Below are 25,542 nucleotides of genomic sequence, written 5' to 3' on the forward strand. Positions count from 1 at the left end.
CTTTTCTGTGAAGGACCAGCCACGTTAGACTCCGCGAGCCGTGCAGTCTCGGTTACAACCGTCGTTCTCCACTCTCCTCGAACAGCATGAAAGCAGCCGCAGACAGGATGTAAGCAAGCGCGGCTATGTTCCCACAAAAATTCACATTTCCTAACTTTGATGTGTCACAAACCCATTTGATCTCCACCTCTCCATTTAAAAATCCTTTGCTGACAGCCCATAGTTTACTTGCAACAGAAGGAAAGGGAGGCTGCTTGGTTAAACAAGGCAATGGCTAACCTTTGGTCTTTCCATGTTTGTTCTCTTGGTCTCATTTAGGAGGAAGGCCTAATTCAGGCATTAGTCCTTATTGGATAGGTCAAGATGACCAGAATCGTTATTTTCATCCAAAGCCTTGTCTTCAGTAATTTAAAATGCTTCTAATGCCAGTTTTTATGCTAAGCAGCACATGGAATATTACATTCAAAAAGCCCTGTTGGGGGGTACCTGGGTTGTTCAGTGGGTTAAGCCACTGCCTTTGGCTTGGGTCATGCTCTCAGGGTTCTGAGACCCTGAGGTCCCCGTGTCAGGCTCTCTGCTCAGCAGGGAGCCTGCTTCCCCCTCTCTCTTGGCCTGCTGTTCTGCCTCCTTGTGATCTCTCTCCCTCTCTCTCTCTCTGCCAAATAAATAAATAAATAAAAATCTTTAAAAAAAATGAAGTAGTAACTAGAACAGAATTTGTACACAAATGAATGAATCAAGAATAAAAAATTCTGGAAAAATGCTTACTCTCCTTCCTACTCTTCAACTTTGTTTTATATCTAAGATTTATTTCTTTCACAAAGGTTATAAATGTAAATTCATCTGTATAGTCACATATTTTTATGTAAAATAAAACAGTACCCTCACAATTCCACATGTTCCTAAAACTACTGCTAAATTCTGTCCTGTTGGTAAGGTTTACTATTAGGCAGTTCACTAACCCTGTGGGATAGGAACAAAGTCCTTGTTCTCAAATTTTTTTTATTGTTAAACACATCAATCAAGGTAAGTACAAAAATATTTATTAAAAAAAATACAGTTGTACTTCGATGAGTTGAAAGTTCCAGGAGCTTTTCTGTTCCCATGTCACTAAATTAAGCCCTTGATTTTTCACATTAAGGGGGGAAAGAAAAAAAGCTAAGCATGTTAGTTGAAGCAACTTTTTTCCAATCACGATCACATTATTGATCCTCTGCATAAAAATTATGTGAGGAGCCACTGAGTGATGGACCTTGGCTTTGAGAGGTATTCTATGGACTGTTGCCTTGATGGGAAGTTTCTGTGTTCATTCAACACCTCTGTGTTACACGGTCTTCCTGTGGGGTGGGGAAAAAGCAGAAAATATCTTATTTGCTGCTTGAATAGGACCATTCAAGGGTGCAAGGCACAACTACCTTGTTTTAAAACCTGAATGCAGATTTCCTTATGAATTCTAAAAGCACAGTGAAGATAGGGTTTTCTATAAATCAATATTCTGCATCAAAAAGTCCTTTTCCTGTACCCTAGTGCCTGCTTGCTTCTAAATGAACAACGACAATCACACCTCAACAAAATGGAGGAAAAGGAAATTAAGGTAGTCTCCATATTATATCTTAATATTCATTGGGAGAGAATTATGTTCAATTGCACAGTTGCTGGTGTTTGTTTATGAACAAGTTGACATAAAAATGAAAGATTCTCCTGATCAGTGCCTATAATTATGATGGCTTTTCCTCAAATAAGCATATATAGTTGCAACCATCCTATCAAGAAGGTACAGTAAATGTCCTAATCAAAAGCATACCTCTGTACAAATACTTAGTAGGTAAGGTATGTTATTTATAGTCTTGAAAGGCTTTTGGATTTTAAAGAAAAGAGCCCTTACTTTTGAGAGTTCTTATTTTGATGTGTGGTCTCTCTGTTGTATCATTTTCTTAATGATCGAAATTCTTTATGTTTAACTTTGAAATAATGTTAGAGGCAAAAAAACTGTCATGGCACCCCTTATTCCCATTCCTCTTTAGTTTTAAGAAAAGGAGTTCAGGTGCCTGCTCCAAAGTAGGACTAGCTCTCCCTCTTCAACCTCTTAACCTCTCCCATAGCCAGAGAGTTATTTTGGAAAATGAAGTGTTTTGATTTAAAAACCACCATACTGGGGCACCTGGGTGGCTCAGTGCGTTAAGCCTCTGCCTTTGGCTCGGGTCATGGTCTTGGAGTCCTGGGATTGGGCCCCGCATTGGGCTCTCTGCTCGGTGGGTGCCTGCTTCCCTCTCTCTCTCTCTCTCTCTCTCTCTCTCTCTCTGCCTACTTGTGATCCCTCTCTCTGTCAAATAAATAAAATCTTAAAAAAAAAAAACAACAAAAACAAACCACCATACTCTGTTAAATGAACCAAAAACTAGGATGAGGCATAAACAGAGGATGATTAACAAAATTTTAAGCAAAATGGGTGGGAAATACACTGAAAATTTTTATTTTAAAGATTTTATTTTTAAGTAATCTTTACACCCAAGGTGGAGCTTGAATTCACAACTCTGAGATCAAGTCACATGCTCCACCAACTGATGCCCCTGAAAAAAGTCATATATAATAAATACTTACACAACCATATCAAGCTTTCTCTGTCTTTTCCATACCTTTGTATTAAAAACTTGAGACTTATTCTCAACTTCCAAGCTTTGTGCATCATTATCTGCTCCAACCGTATCCATAATATTGCTCCCACAATTCTGTGTGTTATAGCCACTATCCATCTGCCAGGAAAGAGGAAAAAACACTAAGGATAACACTGCAAACTAACTCAGCCACAAAATTAGAGGAACTCTTATATCTAAGTAAAATTAAAAATATAAAATGTATTTCTAAAATTATATAATCACATAAAATACAAGTTAATAGTTATATATGTAAAATAAGTAGAGTTATATATATAAAATATTTAAGTGAATCACTATATACTACCATTCGCAAGTAAACAATACAATGTACTATTTAATATTCATCATAATGAAATTTAAAATATAGAACTATAAAAGGTAGTTCTATACAGAACTGGTTGTTCTTCAAAGTTGTCACTGTATTACACCATTCCTTTTGATAAAATACATCTTGTTGTGTCCTTTGTAATCTGAACAAGCCATTATGAACTTGCTTTCCTGTTACTTTCACACCCATTAGATAAAAGTGAGGATTACAATAAAACTCGAAGAAGCTCTCACTTCCTGAAATTGATAAGACTAACTGAGCTAGGAAATAAACGGAAATCTGCCATTTCGCTTTCCCAAGCCCAAGCTCCTTAAACCATGCTAGACCCCAGCTACAAATATATATACACTCACGTCCATCCGCCACCCCTTGGTCCCCTATAAAAGTGGAAGGGTTACTTGTGTTAATCCTCTTACCAGAGCTCTAGATTCTATCCCATCTCACAGACCTCAGTTCCTTAATGTATAAAATTCATTACTATTTTACATATATTTATTCCATCTGCTGTAAGGCATCATGAGGATTAGATTCTAACTGTAAAACCATAAAAGACTCTTAATCTCACAAAACAAACCTGAGGTTTGCCGGGGGTAGGGGGGTATGGAGAGGGTGGTTGGGTTATGGACATAGGGGAGGGTATGTGCTATGGTGAGTGCTGCGAAGTGTGTAAGCCTAATGATTCACAGACCTGTACCCCTGGGGCTAATAATACATTATATGTTAATTAAAAAAAAGATTCTAACTGTAAAATACTCGCCCTGATCTCTGATACATGAAAAGGATACATAATTGATACCTATTATTATTCATTATCCTGCCCAATTTCAAGTTTTCTTTGTTCTTTTTACTCTTCTCCCTCTCAATTTAACTATGCTAGTTTCTCCCATCTAAAGTAAAAACAAGGTTAAAAAACTACAAAAAGATCTTGGACTTTAACGTTCTTTTCTAGCTATGATAACCCTTCCCCTTACAACAGAGGTTCTTCAGTTATCTACACATAATTTTTCACTACTTCACCTACTTTACCCTCCTTCCACTCACTTTTCATCACTCTACCCTGACGTTCACTCACCAAATTACTTCCGTTATTAACTCAACAGCCACTTTTTCAGCCCTTGCTCTTACTTTCACAGCACTAACCATTCTTTTATTAAGATGTTACATTAACACTATGCTTTCCTCATGTCCCTCTCTCTGGCTGGTCCCTCTCAGTTTCTTTTGGGGGCTCTGCTTCCTTTAACAAACTCTTGACTTTTCCTCAGGGTTCCAAACATCAAGTGGCTTGTGTTCTCACTTTATACAGTCCTTCCGGTTGAACTTACCTATACATTCCTTCTGTTTTCATTCCAAACATTTAACAAGTAGCTATTACACATAAGTTCTGGGATAAACAAAAACATACATGACTGCCCGATAAATGGTCTGACTGGAAAGAAGGCAAAGTGTACATGGAATTATGAAAGCATATAATGAGATCTAGCTTGGCTAGTGTGATCATGGAGGGCTCCTTTGAGGAGGTGATTATTAAGTTGTGAACTAAAAAACTAATAGGAGTTAACTAGGTAAAGTGGGAGAGATAGGAATTCTAAGCTGTGGGGGGGGAAAGGTTCTTCATTTAAAACTCTGGAAAGCTAATGTGACTGAACAAAGAGAATAAAGGGAAACAAAATGAAGCTGACGAGTAAGGTAAAGGTCAGACTATTGGATGCTTTGCCAGCCATGCTACAGATTTTTAAATTAATACCAAAAGCAAAAACAAAACAACCCCCTCTGCCCACAAAAGGCCTTAGAAGTTAATGATGCACCAACAAAAATAAGATAAGAAATATAGCGGAAGGATTTTTAAAAATTGGAGAATTACAAGGAAATTCCAGAAAGAAAAGTGAAAGTGAGAGAGGAGAAATCTAAGATATTATTTAAAAAAAAAAAAAAATTGAAGAGGCAAAGGGCATGAGTTTACAGATCGTAAGGCTCCGCTAAATGCCCAGTACTATGGACAAAAAGATACCCATGCCAAAGAATCGCTGAAATTTCTGAACACTGTAGACAAAGAGAAGATCTTATACATGTCCAGGGGTGGGTAAAAAGAGACCATATACAAAAGATTAAGTATTAAAATGGTTTCAGATCCCTCACCAGCAATAATGAAATAGAATCAATGAAACAACGCCTTCAAAGTATGAAGGACAATTATTTCCAAACTCTCATGTGAGAGAATGAAGAATACACCATCAGACATGCAGTATCTAAAATATGTACTCCTTTTTACAAAGCTTCCAGAAAATGTGTTCCAGTAAAGTAAGAGGTAAACCAGGAAAGAGAAGAATGGAATACAGAAAACAGAAGACAGAACATAGGAAAGGTGAAGAGAATTCCCATTGTGAAGGGACATTCTGGGATGACCGCTTGTACCGCAATTGGAAGCTAACAAGTCCACAATAAAGCAAGTCAAAAGGCCCTGAGAAAATATGGCTATCTTCAAGTGGTTAGAAGTTGCCTTTGTGGTAGGAAAACAAGAATGTCTGAAGTTTCTAAACTATCAAATGCTCTACCAAAGGTAAATATTATTATGATATGGCCCAAAGCGTCAAACTGAAACTGACTGATACCACAAATAGCATATTTTAGCTCAATATAAGGCAGAGGCTTGTAATGGTAAGAGAAGCCCAAAAATGGATTCTATTCCCCTGCAGGCACTCAAGCACAGAGTGGATGACAATTTAGTAGTGATAGAGGCTTCCGATGGGTAGTTGAGTTAGATGATTAAAGTGTATTTCAATGAAAGCATTTTGATTCTTTTATAAATGTTCTGGAAAAAAAAAAAAAAAGGTAGTGAGGAAAAGTTAATACCTTGAAGGCTAAGTTTGATGTAAGTGCTTTTTCACTTAGGAACCAAATTTAGAAGCTAACAGATATAAAAGCTATTCTAGTGTATTTTTCTGAGCAACGATCTTGGAAGTCAGGAGAGACAATATAGACATAAAAACATGAGCAGAGGATTATATTTAATTTTGGGTCATTTAGAATCCTCCTGTGAATTTCAAATTTTAGCATTCTGAAAAGGTGGGAGGGAGAATTATGATGGAAGAATTAAATAACTGACTACATATAATGTGGTCGGAAAAGCACCTGACACACTGAAACACCACGTTCGTGTCAGCTATTACCATAAGTCAGTACAAACTCAGATTCAAGAACTTGAACTCTAAAGCCATACATACTGCAGGATTCAAATCTTGGCACCACTACTTGCTACCAATGAAGGTAATTTACTTAACCTCTCTGACCCTCAGTTTTCTCATCTGTAAAATGGGGATAACTGTCCATCTATTTCTCAACAGCCCTGTGAAGATTCAATAAATTAAACACATGTAAAATACAGTGAATGTGGGACGCCTGGGTGGCTCAGTGGCTTAAGCCTCTGCCCTCGGTTCAGGTCATGATCTCAGGGTCCTGGTATCGAGCCCCGCATTGTGCTCTCTGCTCAGCAGGGAGTCTGCTTCCCCCTCTCTCTCTGTCTGCCTCTCTGCCTACTTGTGATCTGTCAAATAAATAAAATATTTAAGAACAACAACAAAAATACCAGTGAATGTGAATATTAAATATGCACCATCAGTCCCAATTAAAAGAAACTAACCCTCTTAGTATCATCATGTATTGATACTTTTTAAAAGTTATTTAATACTCCAGTCCTCACATTTAACCCATCTTCTTAGTATAACCTCAGAAAAAGAAAGAATAAGGGAGAAAGTAAAGGACTCCAGAATATTAAAATTTCTTACCTGAATGTTACTGTTTTCACAAGGAATGACACTGCTCTCCGCAAGAGGTGACATGCATATATGAGAGTTTTCAATACTAAAGGCAATCCCATTCACAAAATCAGTGATGGGCAAACTCCCATTATCAACCGGCTCCTTAATCCAAGTGTTCTCATCTGCTATTTCTATGGGATCAACCATATCCACAGTGTTGTTCTCTTTCTCACTTTCAACATCCTGCAACAGTGCTAATTCTTTCTCAGAAGTGCTGGACTGATTCTGTGTAATAGACACGGCGGTCACTACCAAACGTGCGCCATGGGCTGCAGTGTCACTCTTCGCCTGCCACAGGGGTACTCCACCTGTGTCCATGGCTGGTAACGAGGCATCTGCGCAAGGAAGATTCAGCTGATCTTCTTCGTCTTTCCCGTGAGCCTCAAGAGCAAAAGGTATCCGAATCAGGGACGTCCGACACTGAGTACCACCCGTGCACATCTCGAGTCTCATGGGAGACCAATTCTTAATTGGTGAGCAGCCATCTATATAAGGACTTCTGATGCATGGATTAGTAATTCCATTAGAATGTGCTGTTCCAGACGAATTATCAGGGGAATGAAAAGTAAACTTTCTTTGTTCTAAAAGATTGAAAGGGAAAAATTCCATCATAAGAACATGCAAATGGAAAAGACATTACTAAGGTTTTAATGCCCGAAAAACTGGATTTCTAGAACATTGTACTGTTTACTGAAGTGAAGTTTTGGTGTTAAAAAAGAACAGCACAAATGATTGTGTCTCAATAAGTAGGATAAGACTCTTCAGAAAGAATTCCTCTGGCACTTGCTTTTAATTAAAAAAAAAAATTTATTCTCTGAGAATTATTTCCTCATAAACATATTGCTCCGATAGTAATAGTGCTCATATACAAAGAAGATACTGGACAAATCAGCAGAGAGCTATAAGTTAATAGCTATACCTGGTAAATGAAGGAGGTAAATACCTTGCAAAAACAGTATAAGCAATGTTAAAAGGCATGCAAAAAATTGTAAAATAATATTTGCAATAAGAAAGAGCTTAACAATGATAATCAAAATGGTAAAGGTGCTTTAAAATATAATGCTTCTTATAACTTCACTGGCTTAACAAAAACAGAAGTTTAAAAAAAAGGGCAAGGGCCCAGAAATGATCCTCCCAATGGCAAATAAACATGAAGTGGTCAGCCACACAAACAATAAAAAAATACAGAAGTTAAAGCAATAAGAAAGAAGTTGTTTAACAAAAACAGTGAAGTATGAACTAAGAATCCCTCTCCCCAAATAAAGAGCCAATAAATATTTGGAAAGAGTTCAACAGCATCATAATCAAAGACACAAAAATTAAAGCAGTAAGAAACATTTTTGTAATATAACAAATTAAGACAACAAAGAACGGTAATACCAATGCTTCTAAATGGGAGAAACTGGCTTTCTTACATACGATTGATGAAAATTTCAACTGATGCAACCTTTTATGAAGAAAATTTGACAAAATTCATCAAGATCCTTAAAAATGTTCACCCCCTTTGACCAAATAATTCTACTTCTGAGAATTTAAACTAATGTACGATATAGTGTATAAGCAAAAATAATTATTTTAATAAAAAATTAGAAATAAGGTTCATCAGTGGTTGAAAACAAATGATACATCCGTGATCAATGATTAAAAATCATTGTTTCATACAATAATAAATGATTTGAATGACCTATGAAAATGTTCACAGTACAATTCTTTGTGAAAAAAACAGACCACTTGGGGTGCCTGGGTGGTTAGGGGGTTAAAGCCTCTGCCTTCTGCTCGGGTCATGATCCTGGGGTCCTGGGATCAGGCCCTACATTGGGCTCTCTGCTTGGCGGGCAGCCTGCTTCCCCCATCTCTCTCACTGCCTGCCTCTCTGCCTACTTGTGATCTCTCTCTGTCAAATAAATAAATTAAAAACAAAACAAAAACAAAACAAAACAAAACAAAAAACAGACCACAGAACTATGGTGTGTGTGTCTATCTCCTCATAAAAGTACACATGTATTTATGCAAAAAAATACATATATATACATACACTAACAAAAGCAGTTTTCAGGTTTCCAATTTTATTATGAATAACTATTTTAATTTTTTCAAAAGGAGTTACAATTTTTTTTCTAAGAAACTAACACATTGCAAAAAGAAACACGTAAATTTCCACACACTATATTTACCTTAAAATCTGACTCAAACAAATATATCTTTATAAAATATGAATACCTGATTACCAAATTCTGAAAGTACAGGTCAGAAGGCACACAGAAACCAACTTAACTCTAAATTTGCCATCTTTCTTTGATTCCCTTTACAAGAACACTTGATATAAATACTGCTAATCAGATGGCCGGTGTTTAATACTAGAGTAGAACTTTGTTGAGAATCCAGGTTTTGAAGGTAAATTTTTCCTTTCGTTAAAAAAAAAAAAAAAAAAAAAAGCCAGTTTTTAAATTTTTGAAGATTAGTAATCATTTAGAAGCTCTACAGTTGGAACAAATTAAAAAAGAACATCTTTAATAACAAATGTTGGTAAACGTAAAAATTGAAATTAGGTATTTTCTTAGGAGACATACCTGAGAGTGGAGTCTTTCCTATTTGAAATGCAATTGGTGAGAAAGTGGGTGAAGTAAGAGGTGAAGGGCTGGTTATACTTCCCAAGCTGTATTTTTTCGCACTGTTCTGAATAGGGCTGGAAGAAAACTGCCCCTGTGATAAAAACAAAATTCTACTATTCTCTTTCTCAATTTGTTATACCATATGCTATTTACTTTCATCTTCAAAACACGTTTACAAAGTAGGTTCATAAAAACTTTGGTCATTCACCAAAAGGCAAAGCATCTTATAATGAGAACAATTAGGAAGACTATTAGAAACATTTTGAAATAGAGTATGTTGGTTAAAATAAAATATAAATGCCATGTTTAAACAAACCATTCTATTTCATAGGAGCAGCTATTTATGAGCACCTTTAAATTAGATTACTCAATTAATGTCAATCCAGTTGTGGTTACTGAAAACCTTACTTAGTTCAGAAAACAACTTACACTGAAATTCCTTGAGACTCATGATTAATCTGATCCTGTATACATCTAAATATAAAAATGGAGTCTCACCGAAACATTCCTGACTAATGACAAAATGTGAACTAGGCTAGCCCTCATGAGATATAAAGCCCAAAGGCAACCATTCAATCCCTGAGCACAAAATGAGCGTCCAGGTCCATCTACAGCCAACTACACAGCACACTTCAAGCACAACTTCTTACCGAACTTGGTGTCTGCACAGGGCTCCTACACCGTACAGGAGATAAATCTATCGAATAAAAAACCTCCAGTGAGGCTTGAGCACCACCGCAAGGACTTCTGGGAGAAGCTGGAGGTAAGGAGTCAGAAATACTTCCGTTGCCATCTAAAAACAGCTTTCTTCTGAGGGATGAAGAACTGAGGTTTCCAGGAGACTGATCTGAAAATTCATCAGCTCTAAAATAGTCACCTATATTTAATAATAACAGAAGTAAAGACACAAGTAGTCATTTTAAAGAGCAATTATTCTTCAGTTACATGATTTTTTTAAAAAACAGCATGTAGAGGCGCCTGGGTGGTTCAGTGGGTTGAGGCCTCTGCCTTTGGCTCAGGTCGTGGTCCCGGGGTCCTGGGATTGAGCCCCGCATCAGGCTCTCTGCTCGGTGGGGGGCCTGCTTCCCCTCTCTCTGTCTCTGCCTGCCTCTCTGCCTACTTGTGATCTCTGTCAAATAAATAAATAAAATCTTTGAAAACAAAACAAAACAAAACAAAAAACCCAGCATGTACTATTTATTTGAATTTTGTTCAAAAAAGAGGGCAAAGTTTAATTGCGTATGTGACGTTTGAAATCTGAAATTACTCCTTTTTTGAATACTTCATTATTAGTGTAGGTAAACCAGTAAGATGTGCTGATGAATAGTTTGTGTCTACAGCAAAATTCATTATGACAAAAGGCTAATCAGGCCAAGTTAAAGAAAAAGAAAGTTTAGGACTATATCTCCACTTCTTTAGAAAGAGACACTGCCACCTACTTCCATTTACAAAAAGCCATCAAAACAAAACCTTCTGTCTAAGTTATTAAAGGTTTAAACAAATACAATACTTACCTAATACATTTTCTAAATTAAAATCCACAGGAAGAGACAGCAATGTCTGACAAGCAGCTGGAAACAAGCAGATAAATAAATACAAACATGGATAAATCAATGCAAGCATATTACATGCAATTTACCATGTGCTTCCCAATCAACCATCTCCCCATGATGTTCCAGCCAAATTGAATTATTTCATTTATGCATTCTATTAAAAACATGCCACCCTTCTCTAAGCAGTTTGCCACCCCTTCCAGCTCTGACATAAACCTGTTAGTGGTAAGAGTTAATTTCTGGTTGTACTGCTGGCTCTGAAAAGAAGCCCATCTCCACAGCTGACCCCCGAAAAACATGGATTTAAACTGCATGGGTTTACTTAAATGTCCATGTTTTTCAATAAATACAGTACAGTACTGTATAAATGTAGTTTCTCTTCCTGAGGATTTTCTTAACAGTTTCTTCTAACTTACTTTATTGTCAGAATACAATACATAATACATGATGTACAAAATACCTGTTAATTGACTATGTTTTTAGTAAGGCTTTCAGTCAACAGTAGGCTACTAGCAGTTAAATTCTGTGGGAGTAAAAAAGTTATATATGAATTTTTGAGTGCATGGGGGCTGGTACCCTTGGCCCCCATGTTGTTCAAGGGTTAAGTGTATTTGGGTATAGATATCCTAAATATTCACGAATTTTCAGAAAAATGCTTTCCAACACCAGAAATCGACTCACATGCTTCAAATAACAATAACAACACACACACACACCTACTGCTATTTCTAAAACATGGAGGGACATATGTATTCTAATTTTTTTGAAAAAAGTTAGCTCTCCTATGGCTCATTCATAATTAAATAATTTTGATTTCAGAGTAAAGTGTTATCACAAAGACTGAATTTAAAATCAAATGTAGCTTAATGTGGAACATTCTTCAGATCAGATTATATTCATACTCACCATTGCTTTTCTCAGAATGGATGGTCAGTTTTCGTCCAATCGGAGATTCACTAGTTATATTAATACCTATAAAACATTTTAAGTGTCAAATCTTACATTTTATATTCTCCATATACTTTAAGGGTGACCTTTTCCAGAGTAAAAAAAAAAAAAAAAAAAAAGGTGAAAACTTTCATTTTATAACCGTTTAAAAATAAGTATCTGCACATATAATAATTTGGCATGCTTCTGCTAGTTTTTTAAATTTTGAAGAAGCACAAAGATAAAATTTTAAGAACTACCACAGCAAATAAAGAGGCACAAATAGGGGCGCCTGGCTGGCTCAGTGGGTTAAGCCGCTGCCTTCGGCTCAGGTCATGATCTCAGGGTCCTGGGATCGAGTCCCGCATCGGGCTCTCTGCTCAGCCAAGAGCCTGCTTCCCTCTCTCTCTCTCTCTCTGTCTGCCTCTCTGCCTACTTGTGATCTCTGTCAAATAAATAAATAAAATCTTAAAAAAAAAACCAAAAAACCACACAATGACAAAAATGACTAATATAAACAAAATTAAAGGAAGGAAAAGGCAAGGAGATAAAAAAACAAACAAAAATGCCAGAAAGCTTAAAGAGCATTATAGAATAAAGTCTAGTAACCTAATAAACTTAAGTAAATGGGTGAATGAGTAAGTGGGTGGTGGGTAAATAAAGTATCCTAGTAAATAATGTCAGAATGAGTAAAAAAATAAATAAAAATCCTACATTTGAATGCTTTCTTTGCTGTAAGCAGTGTGACCTGTAAAGCAAATGTAACCAAGGCACTCTGCTGCAGAAAACCCTACCACGTCCTTGATCTTCAGGCTAGAGTCCAAATACCTCAGCATCGCAGAAAGCCCTTCAAAACCTTGTCTGTCTCTAGCACAGCTGTTCTCCAACTAAACACTATTTATTTGAGCACCATAAAGAAACCAGGTTCTCTCTCGCATTTAGCTATTTCTCATACTATTTTGACATTCCTCCCTCATTTGCTTAGTCTGGTTAATTAGGTCTCAGCTGAAATTATCTTCTACCAGCATGCCTTCCCTGACCTCCTTAGATCAGAAAGACACCAAATGCAACATTACTATGCTTTTTAACTCTATTGCAAGTGTTTCCTTGGTTGTTTCCTCCAGGAAGGACTTAAATAAGCTTAAAACACAATCAAATGAGAAAAAAAAAATTTATACACTTGATTACATCAAAATAAAAATTTCTTTGCAATCAACAGCATCAAGAACAAAAATGGCATACCTATGACAGAATGGGAGATATGAAATGTTTAGAACCAATATAACTTTGCTAAACAAGGTGTCTTAGACATTACCAAGAAAAAAAAAAAGATAGCAACTTCAATAAAAATATAACCAATAAATTATAAATAGCTATTTTACAAGAAAGAAAATTTCAAAGACCATTAGTATATAAAGAAATGAAAATTTCAACAATCATTTAGACTGTTAACCCATCAGGAATTTATCAGATAAAGGGCTAGTATCCAAAATCTATAAAGATCTTAAAAAAGCAATAAATCCAGTCAAGAAATGGGCAGAAGACACGAACAGACATTTCTCCAAAGAAGATATACAAATGTACAACAGACGCATGCAAAAATGCTCAACATCACTCATCATCAGGGAAATACAAATCAAAACCACAATGAGATACCACCTCACACCAGTCAGAATGGCTAAAATTAACAATTCAGGAAACGACAGATGTTGGCAAGGATGCAGAGAAAGGGGAACCCTCCTACACTGTTGATGGGAATGCAAGCTGGTGCAGCTACTCTGGAAAAACAGCATGGGAGTTCCTCAAAAAGTTAAAAACAGAGCTACCCTATGACCAGCAATTGCACTACTAGGTATTTACCCTGAAGATACAAATGTAGTGATTCAAGCATACAATGTTCATAGCAGCAACATCCACAATAGCCAAACTATGCAAAGGGTCCAATGTTCAATGACAGATGAATAGATAAGGATGATGTGGTATATATGTACAATGGAATATTACTCAGTCATCAAAAAATGAAACCTTGCCATTTGCAACAATGTGGATAGAACTAGAGGGTATTATGCTAAGTGAAATAAGTCAATCAGAGAAAAACAATTATCATTATGATGTCACTCATATTTGGAATTGAAGAAACAAAACATAGAAGCATAGAGGAAGGGAGAGAAAAATAAAACAAGACGATATCAGAGGAGACAAACCAAAAGGGACTCTTAATCATGAGAAACAAACTGAGGGTCACTGGAGGGGAAGTAGGTAGGGGGATGAGGTAACTGGATGTTGGGCATTAAAGAGGGCACAAGATGTAATGAGCACTGGGTGTTATATACAACAGATGAATCACTGAACTCTACTTCTGATACTAAATAATACACTGTATGTTAATTAATTGAATGTAAAAAAAATTAGTTTTAAAAAAGGAAAGGCAAGCATTTGAAAGCTGGATAATGCCAAGTGCTGGCAGGGATGTGGGGATGTAGGAATCCTAGGCACTGCTGGTGGTCACGTAGACGGTGCAGTCATTCTGGAGAAGGGGGCCACTATATAGTCAAAACAGGTAAACACACAGTCTATATGCTAGGAATTCTCAGCCTATGTGTATATGCCAAAGCAATTCTCATTCATGTCCATAAATAGAAACACATGAGGATATACACTGAAGCACCTCGCTGCACAAGTATTAATAATAGTAAAAGTTAACAGCATAAGCCACTGCGAATAAACCAAAGCATTTCTGCCTTTGCCTACCAGTAAAAAGACCACATAAGAAGGTAGATTCACCTGTTCAAAAATCAACGTGAAAGGAGTTGGGGGAAAAAAACAGTGTCAATGAAAATGTCACCCTGGACAGAAATTTTAGATCTAGGAGAGACAACTACGTAGTTCACCTCCTTTATTTTACAAGCTGACATCTAAAGAGACTGAATAATTTGATCAAGATCACCCCTATAGAGTGATATACATAAAGTATACATATAAAACATATACATATATATATATAGAAAGAGAGAGAGAGAGAGAGACAGAGAGAGAGATTGGGAGGAGCAGGAGGTCTCCAGTTCAGGTCTCCATCCACTACTGCATGCTACCTTCAGTTTGCTGTGGCTGAGAACAGACTCCAACTGAGAACGTCTAGCTGTGAATCCACGTTCTACCACTTTTATTCTCGGTCATCCTGAACAAGTGCTTCAACCTTTCTAAAACTAGATTTTCTCATCAAATGAGGCCCATTAGAGTACCTTCCTCAGGTGAGCTGTTATAAGGAATTACTGAAAGCACTTAGCACTGTCTGGCATATGGCAAGTGCTCAATCCATTTTACCAATTAATTGTGTTTTTGATAAAGAATGGAACAGTCCTTCTTACGCTGAGAGCATAATTAATGTATACTATATAGGAGAGTGGGCAATTTCACTGAAATGTACAAGTGAAATACACAAGTGATACTTGAACACTGCTCACAACTCAAAGGACAGTGAGAGCAAATAAAAGATAACCATTTCCTGAAGGCAGAAAAATAAAATATTACTGGCTTGTCCTTCAATTTCCTTATTAATTTTGTATATAATCAGCTATATTATACTGCCCTAGAGGTCAAGTGTCCACATTTCCTCTGCCTTTATAAGAAATCAGCATATTAGCAAAAAGCAATTTAAGAACTTCATTTTAAATATTAACCTTGAAAATCAGGCAGAAATCACCAACAACTCAGTTCTTGATTCAGTACCAACTGTTTTTTGCATCAGTGGATCCTCTATCATCATCATAACGGATATTCACAACGGTCATGAAGAAAAAGTTAAATTCAGAATAAAACAGCCAAAAGTAAGAATTCTATACATTTTATTCACATTTTCACTTGTAACCTCTAAACATTTTTTTGTTGTTGACACACAATGTTATATTAGTTTTATGTGTACAAAATAGTGATTTGACAACTCTATACCACTCTGTATGTTATGCTCTGCTCACAAGTGTAGCTACCCTCTGTCACCATACTGCGCTATTACAATATCACTGACTATATTCTCTATGCTGTGACTTTTATTCTCATGACTTGTTCATACTTGGAAACCAGACCCTTAAAAGGTTAAATCATCTGGTATCCAGAAATCTAGCATGTATCCTTATCAAAGCAGAAAAGCTGACACTTCACTATATATTGCTTTACATTCACTACGTTTTACGACTATATGATTTTTACAATTTTTATTCATATGATTTTTAGTACACTCACATTTACTGGAATGATACTCTGAAAGCTGTTTCCCTTCATGATCAGTCCAAGGAGAGGGTACAATGACATCTTTTGTGAAAAACTAGAAAAATTAAAGTCATACAATTAGGCATAATTTCCCCCCAAATACAAACAAGTACCCATGTTATTTTCAAAAAACCATTAAACATGTTACACAGACTTTATAGTAACATTTAAAAATTTTAATACTTAAAAGCACAAATAACCAAAAGTAAAATAGAAGAAATATAAAGTATAGATAAAGAGAAATGTTAATACTTCAACCATTGAAACTTAAAACTTGCAAATTAATCTAAGGGCATTGATCATAGAGAAATATTTTTAATTCCTCCCAATTTTGGAGGGTGGTACAGATAACAAAAGGGAGGATGAAGAGGAAAGCAATAAATGGAAATAGATGTATACAAGCAGGTATGAATGGTGTGCTGGAAAGGGCTTATCCTGGCTCTCAAGATCTAATTATTAAATTTTCAGGAATTTTATGCATCACTTGTTAAAGTCAATGCTAAAAACTTGTAAACTTACAATATATAAAACAAAAAGGTAACAAACGCCCTAACTCATTATTCGCTAATTACTGAACACTTCCCAATATCCACGCTCTTGAGATTCATAATGGCTTTTGCATCAGCATGGTAGGACTCCCACATACACTGTGGGCTGTGGCACTTCCTTTACCATTGGGTAACATCCCAGCACTCACTTGAAACTGGCCATGGCTGGGTATTTACATTAGAGATAGCAGCAATCACTAGAAATCATACTCCTGCAAACAGAGGGCTAGCTGTTAAACCAGTACACCAGTATACTCAAATGGAGATAAGAGCATTTGGATACAGGTCTTTCTTTTTTTCATTCCAGATATAAAATAAAGTCTAACACAGTATTTTTCCGTTCCCTCTCTCTGTTTTGGAAGGAACTCAAAACATTTTCTTTTCTTCCCCTTCCTTTTTTTTTTTTTTTTTTTTGGAAATGTGGGGCTTGAACACACAATTCCAAGATCAAGAGTCATCTGTTCTAAGGATTGAACCAGCCAGGCATCCCCAAAACATTTTCTTTATATTTCGCTATACATATGGTAAAGAACAATTTCCTTGACACAAGGAAAGATGTAAAAGAAAAAGGGGGGAGGGGGCAGAGATTATGATAAGTACAATTTCTGGAAAAAAATATAAAGGACACACCAACTAACAAAGCAATATATTTAGTTCACTCAAAATGAAAAACATATAAATCCAAATTAACAAGATGAAATTTTTAAAGTGATAAGAATACAAATTAAGAAGCTGAATAATAACCAGTATTGCAGGCATGAGAAAACAGCAAGTATCAGAACACAGCCAGGAGTAAAAACTGCTATAACCTTTTGGGAGGGCGGTATGGCAAAATTTACCAAAACTGAGAACACAAAGCCTCTGACTTAGAAAGTATGTTGCCATTACACAAAGATATATGTACAAGTGTGTTCACTGAAGCATTATTTGTGATAGCAAAACACCAAACACAACCTATATATCTATAAGTAGGGGCTGAGTTAGGTTATGACACATTCATTCAAAGGAATACTATGCTGTTACTAAAAATCAGTATGTGTTAATAATAATAATAAAAACCCATGAAACATTATTAAGCAAAAAAGTGAGATGCAAAACAATATGAGAATGATGATCCTATTTGTTAAAGATCATTTACTGTTATATACATAAAATTAATCTGAAAGTATAAATGTCACATAGTTACTTTTAAGAAGTAAGAGGGAAAACAAGTTCTTCATTTTCATTTTGTAATTTTTCTTTGAAGTCTAAATTTTTTGAAGTCTTAATTTTCTTTTGACTATGCACATATTTATTTTCAAAAATTTATATATTTGAAAATATTTGTTTCTGATCATTAACTTGTTTCTGATACACTGACCCTAATTTTCCCTCTGACTTCATTTTCTTAAATTTTCTGCTGAATTTCCCTTCAAAGTTGAGGATTCTAAAGGGAAGGCATATTTTCTAAAATGTTGGGAAATGCGATCCAGTCTGAGAATATTCAACTGTGGTGGAAACAAGTGATTAGATCAGAGTGAAAATTCTGGAGTTACTACATAAAGAAGTTTGGGAGGAGTAAAGCACATGCAATGGTTTTTGAAGAAATATGCTCTATCTGAAACACAAGCCAACCCTAGAAAAATAAGTGCAGGAGGGGCCAGAGCATCATTTAATCTCTACATAGTCCATAGTGGAAGTCTTCTGGGATGTAGAAGAGCCAAATATAGCTAAGGAATAGAGATGGGTAGAGGAGGCTAGCAAGGGAAAAAGGAAAAACAGATGTTGCCATGACATAAAGATTTTCTGGGCAATAATTAGATAGATAAGCCTGGCTTGCACTCTAAGAGGAGATTATCAAAGGAGCAAAAAGTGAAAAACTTAGTTTATTATTTTTATTTAAAAATAAAAACACCCTACATTTCAAATAAACTTTTTAATATGTTTTAGTAAGGTATTTTATTTCATGAAATATATTCTATGTCTTAAAAATTCAAAGCATTAACAACAAGAGATAAAAATATTGCTAATGCCAATCTCGATTTTCAAGGTCTGAAAAGATTCAACTTTCTCTACATATAAACTCCAAGATGAAACAAAAGTTTGTGCTCATCTGTATGCTGAAGGCACAAGGAAGAGACAAACTGGCTAGACCCTGAGAATGAAAAGATAAATAAAGCATAACACTGGCCAAAAAAAAGAATGTAGTCTAGGGGAAAGAAGCACTAAACCAAATCATTACAGTGTCACAAGAGCACTATGACAGGTTTTTTTTTTTTTTGAAGAGCCTTGATGTTGGGACTTCATTCCTTCAGGCAAAAGGGAATGTTAGAATCCCCCTGGGGGCCAGGCCACTGAGCACAAGTGCCTTATGCTTCTGTTTTCTCACACATACACACTCCAGCACCCAGAGCAAGCAAGCTGGCAGAGCTGAACAACATCGGTTTTATGGGAGCACAGAAGGGCACCAGACACAGCTGGGGACAGGCCAGGCTGGTGGCGATCCAGAAGAGTAAAGGATTTGAAGGAAGTCTTCCTAAAAGAGGTGACGTGCACGCAGAATTGATGCTTAACTGGCTTTATGATCAGTAACAGTTTTAAGTTACCTCTTCAATGGCTTTTTGTCTTTTGTCTTCCACATCTTTATCTATTCTATACAGAGATAAAGAAGAAACATAACCATGCCATTACTTCAGCTGATTGAACATTTAAAATAATAAGCTTTCAAAGAAATAATTTCCTTCTGTTGAAAACTGGCAAATGTTAGTCTTATTTTAAGAGCAAAACTGGTATCTTATCACATTCAGTAAATGACAGTGTTTAGGTATTTGGCACTGTGCTGTTAGGCTTACCTCCCTCTTTTCCATTCAGTTTGAATGGAATAGTATTTTCTGTTAAAGGGCTTACATTGATAAAATTTTTAAATTACTATTAACAACATAAAGTAATTTGAATAAGCTTTGTCCTTTAACCATCGTAAATTAAGAAGTATTTCATTCCACAGAAATCTAAAAATTGTCCAGATTCTCTTTCTTCAGTTATAGCAAGCTTATCATAGCTATAATTTTAGAGTCAACTCTTACTCTGAAATAGAAGAAAAGAAACTATCACCCTTACAGCTCTGAATAAAGAAGAAAAAATATTAATTATGAAATAATGACAATATAGAATTCTGTCCAAATGATTTTTTTCCCACTTTGATACAATATGCAATTACAACAACACAAACTTATCAGCTACAAGATTTAACATAAAATGTTGGGTCTCGAGCACAAGGCATAGATTTGCCAAGGACTAAGCAGCTAGCCTTGGAGGACCACCTCAATCTATCCCAAGGAAGATTATTTGCTTTCTGTTAATAAATTGGTAAAATACTTCTTCTTCTTCTCACAATTCAAATGATTGTCTCTCAAAATGTTTCACGTATGTATCTGTGGCTTTAACAAACCATATGTAAGAATGTATGTTTCACAAATTAAAATCAAATGAATTTTTCAAGTAAGGGAATGAAGAGAAAATACGCTACAATGATAATCCATATATCTCAGCTTGAACAACAGCCATTTTGGGGACAAATAACTCAGTTGTATCTCATGCACATAAGCCAGCTGAAAATAACAGTGCATAATAATAATAGCATATAATATTTAGTAAGCTCTGATTAGTATCACCTCATTCAGAAACATTTTCTGCTTCATCAGAGGGACTTTAAGAAACTGAACTATTCAGGCAATTGCTAGCAGCACTGAAAATCAGTGTAGACAAATATTATAGAACCTGATCATGGAGGGTTCTCAGAAGTCAAGGACAGAGTACCCCAATCATTACATCAAAGAACACTAGCATGATGCATACCCGTTACAGGAATACCCTGAATGGATCCCGAGTAGGGGACGGCCTTTTCAGGATCGCTCACCTTCCGTATGGACAGACTCATTTGTTTACACCCATCTGCCTTACAGTTATCATTTTTTTATGTGGAGCAGTAATAAAGAGTGGGAGGCACTGAAATTGGAAACTCGGATTAGATAGGAAGAGACACTAGAAGTCCCTGCTTGTTTCTAAGAATGAATCAGAATGTTTTGTTGAGAATGTACTCACTATCCATCGGGGAAGCCGTAATCATTTACTGAATTACATTAGTTAATTAAAATTAGGGTCTTTCTCACTCTTTTCTCCTCTTTTGTATTACAAATCTACCTACTGAAATACACCAATCACCCATTATTTTGGACTGACAACACATGTACCTTGGGACTAGAAATTAAAAGCTGGTCACACCGGTGTTCAGTTATTTCAAACATTTAAAACATCAGACTATACAACTGACATCAACAGGAATCCCCCAAACTATGAACAAACACTGTTACTTATAATTACAGATTACAGTAATATGTAATCGAAAGCTAGGTCTGTTCCATTGAAGAAGTGCAAGCTCTCCCCACATTGGACATCATCAAGCAGACTGCCACCAGTCTGAGGCACACCAGTGCTTGGAAATCTACGTAACACATCAAAAAGTTAAGGCTGCTCTGATTAATAGATTGACTTCTATACAATGTAGTTTAGATTTCCTAAGGGTGTTATATCAGAACTGGGTGATATCTAGAAAAGCTCTCTCTGTTGCTAATGAATACCCTTTCACTCAATGTGCTTTTGAGATTTTAGGCTTCCCCAAATATAGATGGCAATGAAAGAGCATTTTGCTTTACCCCATACCACCAAAAAATAAAAATAAAAAAATTCAGTGGGAGAAGCCACAATCATGTAGAAAGGTACAAATTTCAAAATGCTCTTCCCTCTACCAAGTACTGGAAAGCACAGCTATCCCATAATCCCATCAGTAGCAGAGGAAATTTATCTCTTCAAAAAAAAAAAAAAAAAAAAAGATTCCTACTAAGGTTTAGAACTGTTTGCAAGGGAATCTCTTTCTGGATATAGTTCTTTGAACTCACTCTTCATTTAGATCCAATAAATCTGTCTCAGAATTTTTCCTCCCTGATATCTTTACATATAAATATATCCAACCTTTGGAATTTCCCATCTCTCTTCACTTAAGAATATCTTATTATACTTAGATACAAAAAAGGAAAACTTACCGAGAATGACTTAAGTATAAAGCTTGACGATGAATGTCTTCTGGGTCTATTTCTACAGGATTTATTACAGCTAGTTGATCAATAGACCATCTAAATTTCCCTGGAGTCTTAACAAAAGAAAGTGAACCTATGAGTAAATGCAAACTAAAATAGTTCATCAAAATGCTAACCAATGTCAGCTTTGGAAATAATGTGACTGGTTATAATGCAAAAGTATTTCAAACCTTGTATTTTAAAATTTGTCTTGACTTTGGATATTTTGGATATTTTAAAATACAGTCCAGTAAGTTGATTTAGTGTAATTTGATTACCATTTACCATTTAATTTATGGTAATTTAATATTTTAATTTTAATTTTTATTTTAATTTTAATTTATTACCATTTACCATTTAATTTATGGTAATTTAATATTTTAATTTTAATTTTTATTTTAATTTTAATTTATTACCATTTACCATTTAATTTATGGTAAATGGTAATCAAATCACACTAAATCAACTTACTGGACTGTATTTTAAAATATCCAGATCTTTCATCTGGGTGATTTTTGTTTTTTTGTTTTTTTTAAACCATTTTTTTTTTAAGATTTTATTTATTTGTCAGAGTGAAAGAGAGAGAGAGAGAGCGCAAGTGCATGTGCACAAGCAGGGAGTGGCAGGCAAAGGGAGAAGGAGGCTCCCTGCTGAGCAAGAAGCCCAATGTGGGACTTGATCTGAGCCAAAGACAGATGTTTAACCAACTGAGCCACCCAGGCGTCCCATCTGGGTGATTTTTAAAATCATGTAATAATGGGAAAAAAATCACAGGAGAGTATAAAGATATAGAAATTCCTCATCAGTTAATGAGAAATTGCTCATCCGTGATGCAACATACCAAAGTAAAGGTAAAAATCTCTTATTAGAGTTATCAAAGTTCTTTACTCTCACTAAGAATGAACTGAACTGAAGTCCTAAGTACAGAAGTGCCTGCAAAAGCTCATAAAACAGTTGATCCTTAAAATAATTATGAAAATGGTAATCACAGCTGCTTTTCTGCATTCAACTATCCAACTGAACCAAAAATTTACCCAAATCCTAATCTGTAATTCCGAAAGCATTTTTAATAAAATCAGGCTTAAGAATCCAACATTCCACACATTCTGGCTTTGAGGATTATGTTGCAGCTAATCTATTTATTCTAGATTACCAGATAACTAAAATTTAATACAGTTCAATAAAAAATCATGAGGTCAGATTTATGACAATATAAAGTGCGTAACTGTAAAACTTTACGTGCTCTTAGTTTTAACAGATACGAAAGCATAGCATAAACAGCAATGCACTTGGCAGTTTTTCTAGGTAATTTACTAGGTTAAAAGATCATACTTCAAAAGAACTCTAGTGTAGCAAATAACAATAAAAATAAGCTAAAGCTATAAAGTCTTCCCTAATCTCCAAAACAGCACTTTCCTTTCCATATCACCCTTGATCACCTTAACCACTAATACCACATACATTGCTAGATTAGTTATGTCTTTTCCTTTAGAGTATACGTTGGCTTCTTTTTATACAACTGCAAGCTAGAGCTGGGGGAAATCGGAGGGGGAGACAAACCATAAGAGACTGTGGACTCTAAGAAACGAACTGAGGGTTTTGGAGGAGAGGGGGTGGGGGGTTGGGTGAGCCTGGTAGTGGGTATAACAGAGGATACGTATTGCATGGAGCACTGGGTGTGGTGCATAAACAATGAATTTTGGAACACTGAAAAAAAAATAAAGTTTAAAAAAAAAGAAAAATTAAAAAATTATTATTTTATGACATGTGAAAATTACACAGCCATGTTTCATGCTTTTCCTATTGCCTATGGCTGCTTTTGTGATACAAGGCAGAGGTGACTAGTTGTAACAGCAACAAGATGACCTGCAAAGCCTGAAATATTTACTGTCTGGCGCTTAACAGAAGAAGCTTGCTGATTCCTGCATTAGAATACAAGCTCCTTGAGAGTTTGTGTCTAATGACCCTCACTACTTCTCTATGCCTAGTACTTTATCTAACACAACAGCATTCAAATAGATTTGCTGAATAAATGAGAATAGATAATTAGATGACACAGCTTCTCCTCAAATATAGTATTAGTAAACATATCACCAATCATAGTATCTAGCTACACCCAGTTTCAGGATGTCAACACATTATCCACTGAAAGAAAAAAAAAGAAAAATTCTAACTCAAAAAAAAAAAAAAATCTACCTAACTTATATTTAGCCCAATCACTACACTATAGTGAACATTACAGCTAAAAGAGCACATTTCAAACATACGTGCTCCAGGATAAGTTTCTCCCTTAACTTCTGAAGAAAGACGTTTACATTTAAAATAATTTGTATATACTAGTCAAGAATAACTTACTGGTAATTTCGTTGATTTAAAAACAGAAGGACTGGAGAGAGTTTGTTCATGGAGATTAGAATAATCACCAGGGCTTTCAAAAGGATTCAAAACTGGGATCCTTCCTGGAGTTTCTGGTGTTATCTGCATCCTTGATTCTTTGACATCTCCCATAGCAGAGAGAGAAAACTAAAAAGAAATAATTATGAACAATAAAACCACAAAGTTCCACATTGGTTTTGACAACTAAAATGTATTCAACAAACATACTTCGCAAAAAATAAATAAATAAATAAATAAAATCCTCAAAATCCAACGCTTTGGGGGTCTTATTTTTTTACAGTTCACAAAGAGGCATCACATACATTTTCTAAAGTGATCCTTGAAATAATCTTAAAAGCTAGAGACGTACGCTATTTGTGATATCATTTTGCAGAAGACTTAGGCTCAGAAAGTTAAGTGGCACACAGGCAGCAGTCAACCACATATAAATAAGCTCAGGTCTGCTTTCGAGGCAACTAAAGGAGCAGACACAAAACTCTTCAACTAGAAGACTTCTACCTATAGTTTCTTTATTCATTACTGCAAGTCTCAAGACTTTGAACATCCTTTGGATATCCCAACAATTACCTATTAAACTACAGTTGCTAAACAACAATGACTTGTAGCAAGCAAATACGTGACGAAGAAGCTCGTCTTCCACTTCAGCCCCGCTCAAAGAAGTGTGACTGATTAGACCTAGGAAACTAACCGCCTCCTTTGGTTGCCTCTCCTCAAACATCCTCTTTTCCGCTAAAAAGCCCAGGGCAGCATGAGAGACTGCATTACTTTCAGTCAAAGGCGGACAAGACTAGGGAGAAAGAATCTACTTGTTGGAAGGCTGAAGCAGCTGGCTTCCTTGGGAGAAGAGAATAGGTGGACACTCACGCCAGTGTCACTCCCAAACCCACACGATCACTGCTTGGCGTCCCCCACCCCATCCCCTTCCGCACCTATTCCCTCGCTGCTCCCATTCACCCCGGGGACAGCGGGCAGGTGGGTCAGGAGAAAGGAAAAGTGAGCTCTCCGGTTCAAAACAGGAGGAAAGGCCAGAGACGACAAAGAACGTACCTAGTGGTGTGTATAAAAAGGAAGCCCCCCAAATAGGCGACTCCTGGGCGCTCCCGAGGGGCCAGGCCAGCTCCCACGACAGGCATAGACTCTTTAACTCCCGGCTTCCGCGCTGTCTTAGGCCAACCAGGGCACGGGCTCTGAGGGGAACTGGCCAATCGCGTCGAACCGCTGTCCGCGAACCAACCAATGGCATCGAGGCCGCGTAGTAAGTTCGAATGGCAACTCCTCGCTTCGCATTCCGCGTAGAGTAACGAGGCTCCAAATTTAAATCAACGCAG

The 25,542-nt window shown here is 36.2% G+C and overlaps 1 protein-coding gene across 3 annotated transcripts; it reads right to left on the minus strand.

Annotated features, from left to right (window-relative positions):
* Positions 1 to 1,021: 1,021 nt before the first annotated feature.
* On the minus strand, positions 1,022 to 25,521 carry BORA (BORA aurora kinase A activator). 3 transcript variants are annotated; one of them, XM_032841078.1, is made up of 12 exons: positions 25,262 to 25,521; positions 24,173 to 24,340; positions 21,785 to 21,891; positions 19,292 to 19,337; positions 16,132 to 16,213; positions 11,872 to 11,937; positions 10,927 to 10,983; positions 10,063 to 10,289; positions 9,371 to 9,503; positions 6,768 to 7,381; positions 2,642 to 2,753; positions 1,022 to 1,339 (listed from the first exon to the last, which is right to left on the minus strand). In XM_032841078.1, exons 2-12 carry the CDS (start codon positions 24,323 to 24,325, stop codon positions 1,311 to 1,313), a joined length of 1,626 nt encoding a protein of 541 aa, XP_032696969.1. In that variant the 5' UTR covers positions 24,326 to 24,340; positions 25,262 to 25,521; the 3' UTR covers positions 1,022 to 1,310. The 3 variants fall into 3 exon arrangements, with proteins under 3 accessions (XP_032696969.1, XP_032696968.1, XP_032696966.1); XM_032841077.1 differs by having other exon boundaries at positions 1,022 to 1,337; positions 2,637 to 2,753; XM_032841075.1 differs by having other exon boundaries at positions 1,022 to 1,337; positions 2,602 to 2,753.
* Between the last annotated feature and the right edge of the window lie 21 nt (positions 25,522 to 25,542).

The sequence above is a fragment of the Lontra canadensis genome, unplaced genomic scaffold, assembly GCF_010015895.1.
Source record: "Lontra canadensis isolate GAN:19392208 unplaced genomic scaffold, GSC_riverotter_1.0 scaffold119, whole genome shotgun sequence".
NCBI lineage: Eukaryota > Metazoa > Chordata > Mammalia > Carnivora > Mustelidae > Lontra > Lontra canadensis.